Source organism: Sinocyclocheilus rhinocerous, unplaced genomic scaffold, assembly GCF_001515625.1.
Source record: "Sinocyclocheilus rhinocerous isolate Xijiao unplaced genomic scaffold, SAMN03320098_v1.1 scaffold113, whole genome shotgun sequence".
Taxonomy (NCBI): domain Eukaryota; kingdom Metazoa; phylum Chordata; class Actinopteri; order Cypriniformes; family Cyprinidae; genus Sinocyclocheilus; species Sinocyclocheilus rhinocerous.
The window spans coordinates 598,365-605,007 of record NW_015646846.1 but is presented as its reverse complement, the minus strand read 5'-3'; the positions used below and the strand labels follow the sequence as shown (position 1 = coordinate 605,007).

The window sequence follows — 6,643 nt, the reverse complement described above, 5'->3', positions numbered from 1 at the left end:
GTCTGTGTGGGTCCTAATGCCCCAGTATAGTGACGGGGACACTATACTGTCAAAAAGCACCGTCTTTCGGATGAGACGTTAAACCAAGGTCCTGACTCTCTGTGGTCATTAAAAATCCCATGGCACTTCTCGTAAAGAGTAGGGGTGTAACCCCGGTGTCCTGGCCTAATTGCCCCACTGGCCTTTGTCAATCATGGCCTCCTAATAATCCCCAACCACTTGATTGGCTATATGACTCTCTCTCCTCTTCACCTGTAGCTTGTGTGTGGTGAGCGCACTGGCGCCGCTGTCCTGTGGCTGCTGTCGCATCATCTAAGTGGATGCTGCACACTGGTCGTGGTTGAGGAGAGACCCCCCCCCACATGATTGTTAAGCGCTTTGGGTGTACAAAAATACACAATAAAGCGCTATATAAATGCATCATTCATTCATTCAAGGGCACAGTGTTATAGTGGCACAGACTTTATAGATGTGGAGAAGATAGAACAAAACAAAAAGTGGCCATAAGCAAAATGCATATTTAGTAATATATTGTGTAATTTCAGAGTTTAAACGAAATATATATTTTGCATGTACCAATTTTAAGAAAAGTTATTATGATTTGCCATATGGTCCTAAACTTGATTTTTACATTGTGAATTAACCATGCAATGTACTTACCAATGCAAATTCTTGGTGTTGCTACGTGGTTTCTAGGGTGTTCTGGGTGGTTGCTAGGTGGTTGTTCAAGTCAGATGAGTCTCTCTGCTTTCTAGATATCATCCACCAGGAGGAATTCTAAAGTCTGATTGCATCATTTATCACAATTAATCATGAAAATGCACACATCAAAATTCAAATCTGTACTGCATTGCTAAAATGCACACTGCATATACTTTCTTGAGTTTAGTTAGGTGACAGAAAAAAGCTCCTTTTCAAGCAGCCAAAGAGATGACATACAGGCTTATGGCCTTTAGAATGTCATCTCAAAACCCTCAAATGTCACCGCAGAAAGTGTAATGTGTCAGATAATGTGACTGCACATAAATCCCAATGTGCAGTCTTAGACCTACATTGCCTGTTTGCTAATAATGATTTGAAATGTTTTCAGAGAGCTGGCGACAGGACTGCAGGAGCTGTCTGGAGTGTTCGAAGGAAAATGGCTGCCTGCGCTGCTCTGAGCGCCTCTTCCTGTTCCTGAACAGAGATGGCATGAGTCACCACGGCTCTTGTCTACATTCCTGCCCCTCCGGACACTTCGACCTCCGAGGCAAAGATCTCAACCGCTGCATGAGTGAGTCCATCCTAGACCGTTATTAATACTATCAAACAAGTGCACAATAATAATCATCTACATGTCCAAACCTCTTGGAACTTTTGTATTTCTTTATTATTATTTTTTATGTTTATTTTATATCTATTTCATATTAATACTTTAATATTCTCGCTAATATTTTAAAAGGAATTCTGAAGTCAATAATAATAATAATAATAGTGTTTCAAAAAATGTCCTTATTATTAAATTATATTTAAAAATATATTTTTTAAATTTTATGTAATATTCTCAGTAATATTTTTAAAAGGAATTCCTTTGAGTTTATTTTAAACATGGTGAAATGTCATATTGCTGAAAGAACTTCAGTCTAATAATAATAATAATAATATCATAAAATACTCTATATTATATAAAATCTTATTTATTTATTCCTTTTTTTATTGTTTGTTTGTTTTTTGTTCAAAAACTTGTCTAAAATACGTTTTTTGAGGGGGCCATTCATCTCTTTAGAACTTGATATCTTGAGAAAGCCTGTAACAATACCACACACCTTATATATAACTATAATCCTCATACATATTTCTCCCAGAATGCAAAGCTCCAGAGTGTGAGAGGTGCTTCAGCAAAGACTTCTGCACTAAGTGCAAGGGAGGATATCTGCTCTTCAAAGGCAAATGCTTCAAAAACTGTCCAGAGGGCACATTTCCTCAGTCCACAGACTGTGTTGGTAAGTGCTTTACTCGTTTTCAGACCTTCTTTACGGGTAGATGCCATGAAACTCTCATTACCATACTGAAAGAAACCTGTCAGTCTTGTTTTATTTGGAACAATTATATCAAGATGTTTTCTCATGTGTAGCAATGAAAAGCAGTAGATATAGACTCGAGGGAAACTTCTGGTTGCATTTACCAGGGTATTTACATGCCATTAACTTGATGTTGTGCAAAAACTTAGGAATGAGTTCACTTGCTTACTCACACAGTAGCCTTTGATAAAAAAAAAAGATTAAATTAAGTCAAATAACATTTATTTAGATAGTGCTTAATACAATACAGACCTTTTCAAAGCTATGGAAGCCAGTTTCTGCCACGGGATAAAGATAGATAGATAGATAGATAGATAGATAGATCGATGACAGACAGACAGACAGACAGACAGACAGATAGATAGATAGATGACAGACAGACAGACAGACAGACAGATAGATAGATAGATAGATTGACAGACAGACAGATAGATAGATGACAGACAGACAGACAGACAGACAGATAGATAGATAGATAGATAGATAGATAGATAGATAGACAGACAGATAGATAGATAGATAGATAGATAGATAGAAAGATAAATAGATAGACAGACAGAAAGATATAGATAGAGACAGACAGACAGACAGATAGATAGATAGATCTAGTTTATATTTATATTCCGCAATTGTGCTTTATTCCTTAGAGAATATGAGGTTACAACTGTTTTTTTTTGTTTTCAATACAGACTGAAAAAAAAAAAAAGGTAATTGTGACTTTTTATCTCGCAATTCTGACTTTATATTTTGCAGTTGTGACTTTATATCCCGCAATTCAGAATTACAAGAAAAAAGTCTGAATTGTAAGATAAAAAGTGCAATTACCTTTTTTAATAATAAACAAGAAAATAACAGTATAGTTTTTCAATTATGAAACTAATGCAATTTCAGCTGTAAAGCAGCTCTACGGAAAACAATAGTGTTATTATTCAGCTCAACTTGGTTCAATATTGATTCAATTTAGTTAGTTGATCTGTTTGTACTCCAGAAGGCTGTGTGTTCACTACCTTTGGTTTCTGGGGTGAATGGAGCCCATGCCAGCACAACGGCCTGAGCTGTGGTGTCAGATGGGGGCAGCAGAGCAGGACCCGTGAGCTGTCCAGAAACACGCCTGAAGAGACAGACGCACTCTGTCCACATCAGACTGAAAGCAGAAAGTGCAGGATTAAGAAAAGGTGTCCAAAAGGTGATTCATATTTTTAAGCCTCTTTAGATCATCTTTCTTGTAGATGCTCACACGATTCTCACATTACATGAAACACAAGATCCAAACATTGTCACTTTAGAGAGCTAAAATTGTTCCTTGGCTAAATTTGGGAAATTGTGTTTTGTTTTCATTTGATGCTTTGCTGGAAATCATTTGTTTGCCGCAATCTTCATTATCGCTGGCAGATCAAATGTCTGGTGGCATTAAGAAAATGAGGCGTGATATTTTCTCTGTCACCTTCAGTCGCCCTGAATGGCACTCATGTGTGATGGAAAGACTGCATGACATAGCCATTTCTGTCATTATAATTTCCATTGCTGTCATTTTCAAATGAGAAAATGCTTTGGAATTGTATACTAAGTGCTGTTTTTGAGAGAATATAGGGTGCACAGTTTGCACATTTTCTGCTTTCATGCATTATAAAGTACACTGGTGTATCCAACAACGCAATGCAATCAACTTGATTTCTAGTATGGCGGGTGAAAAAGAAGTACTTGTAGCTGTGATTTTTTTTTTTCAACTGGACTAAAAAAATTATTGCTTACTGGTTCAGTACGTTTTTTTATTTATACATTTTCTTTCCCCAGAAATTAGTACCTTTATTCAGCAAGGATGCATTAAATCGATCAAAACAGCAGTAAAGACATTACAGCGTTACAGATTTATATTTCAAATGTTACAATAAATGTTGTTCTTTTGAACTTTCTATTCATCAAAAAAAAACTGTTTTCAACATTGATATTAATAAAAATATTTCTTGAGCAGCAAATCAGCATATTAGAATGATTTCTGAAGGATCATGTGACACTGAAGACTGGAGTAATGATGCTGAAAATTCAGCTTTGCATCACAGCAATAAATTACATCTTAAAATCTATTCACTTAGAATAGTTATTTTAAATTGTAATAATACAGTACTTCACAGTATTACTGATTTTTACTGTATTTCTGAACCGATAAATGCAGCTTTGGTGAGCATAAAATACTTCTTTCAAAAACATAAAAAAAAATAATTCATACAGAAAAGTCTACTCAGAAACAGTACCAAAATATACTGTTACTATCCACATCAGATGTTCTCAATCAGTACCATTGTGGTTTATCTCTGAAGCTGACACCTCAAAGACTTACTTGTGGTGTGACCAATGAGAACCCGATGAATTAATTTAGTCCTAGGATGTCCTCTAGATTAACACAAGATCATTGCCTTTCTTCTCAAGTTTCCCTGTCTTCAAGTGTAACCCTGAGAGCTAATGAAAGTCAGGCAGCACATCTCAGAGCGGCTCACAGCAGAAGATTTGCCAGGTGACCCTAACTTACCTGCCTAAATCATAACGCACAAACCTCTGATCTTAACATGGAGATTGATGTTGGTTTTAGGATTAAAGGGTAGGGCGGTGGCCGCTGTGGGCCTAAAACAGATGACTCAGGGCTGTAAATATCGACTTTTAGTGCTTTGTGTGTGCATAATCTGAGAAAATGAAAAAGTTAGGAAGCTTTAATCAAAGCAAGTAAAAAGCAGGGCAGAGAATGACAACAGATAAAAAAGATTGGAGAGGTCCAAGAGGAGAAAAACAGGAAAATGATGGAGAAACTGGCGTTCTTGCCAGGCCATGGTGTTTTCCAGACCACAGACTCCTTAGGCCATAATAACTGTTTACTCCAGTTTTATTATGCTCTTATTATGTCCCTTTTAAAAAGACAAACATGGATTATGATTTGGTTTTAGCAAACCAAAATGTTAAATTCAACTCAAGCACCCACCTCTGCACACTATTTGTTCCGCTTTTGCTCCAGAACTTTTTTTTTTGGATGACAGTACGTACCACCCTGAAGCTCCTCTGTTGTTGATTTTGATTCTTAAAGTCAAACCAGACATGAACGTTAAAGCAACATTCTCAGGTTATGAGCTGCATGACCATTGCATGACAGCGAGAAATTGACCACTAACATAAAAAAAAATAAACACTGGCTTTCACCATGTAGAAGGCACTGAAAGTCAGCAGCTCCTTTTTATTTTATAAAGAGCATAATAGTAATATTTTATTTTATTTTATTTTTTTTCCTGGCAGGAGTTTAACTGGTTATCATTTCTGATTTTGAATAAACTCTTTGTTCAAGGTATTCAGGTATTTGACACATTGTTTCCAACCGTTAGAAAGCAAAAGTTAATTTTGCTTATTTCTGAACATCTCTCTTGAGATAGGATTGCCCAATTAAAATGCATTTTGTGAGACACTCCACATAACTGGTGACAAATTAATATTTTGAGACTTTCTTTTAGACATTTTTATGTTTAAATTCACTGCCACTTATTTTTCAAAATAGAGCCCAGTTAATCAATATATTTAAACCGTATGGACATTCTATCCACATATCTAACATGATATGTTTTTATATTTCCCAGTTGAAGATGAGGATAGGCATCATAGGATAATTTCCATAACTTAATTTACAAATTAATATTTTGAGACTTTCTTTTAGACATTTTTATGTTTAAATTCACTGCCACTTATTTTTCAAAATAGAGCCCAGTTAATCAATATATTTAAACCGTATGGACATTCTATCCACATAGTTCATTTTGATATGTTTTTATATTTCCCAGTTGAAGATGAGGATAGGCATCATAGGATAATTTCCATATTATACTTAATTTACTTTAAAAAAAATTTAAATGCCATTTCAGTGGATTTTAATGGACAAAATTTGTGTTATTTCTGTCCAGCCAAATTATGCAAATATAAAAGAAAAAAATTAGTGGCCTTTTTCTTTGACATTAAAATTATACAGTATGTCAACATTTTCAAAACAAAAAAAACGAAAGAAATGCATCAATACACAAAAACATCACCGCAGAATGTCAGTGTCAAGTGCTGATGTAATAAAAAATATCACTCTGGCTAGATTATAGATGTGACAGACATACTGAAGTGATCAAACTGAATTCTTAATGCTTTACATCAATAATAAAGAAAGTGACATGACGTGACATGTGGCCAAGTATGGTGACCCATACTTGGAATTAGTGCTCTGCATTTAACCCATCCAAAGTGCACACACACAGCAGTGAACACACACACACACCGTGAACACACACCCGGAGCAGTGGGTGCATACAGTATATGGTTTCACTGCCTACATTATTTAACTTGAATATGATTCACTTTCTTATATGGTTTTACGGTTTTATCTTGGCAGATAAAAGGAAAAATGAAAGGAGAGAAGAAAGAAGAAACACACACAAAAAGCTGAAGCTCTTTGGGAACAGAACCATCACAGAACCTCCATGGAGAATGTAAAGCTCCGTCATGAAAGTCAGTTTTATTCTTTAGTAATATATATATATATATATATATATATATATATATATATA

General features: G+C 35.4%; 1 protein-coding gene across 1 annotated transcript in view; it reads left to right on the top strand.

The window, feature by feature from the left end:
- rspo4 (R-spondin 4) overlaps window positions 1-4,416 on the top strand; it is an 8,743-nt gene extending 4,327 nt beyond the window's left edge. Inside the window, exons 2-5 of the mRNA XM_016512196.1 lie at window positions 1,091-1,273; window positions 1,845-1,982; window positions 3,049-3,246; window positions 4,379-4,416. Coding sequence (XP_016367682.1) covers window positions 1,091-1,273; window positions 1,845-1,982; window positions 3,049-3,246; window positions 4,379-4,416 — 557 coding nt within the window. The remainder of the gene's footprint in view (window positions 1-1,090; window positions 1,274-1,844; window positions 1,983-3,048; window positions 3,247-4,378) is intronic.
- Window positions 4,417-6,643: the final 2,227 nt, after the last annotated feature.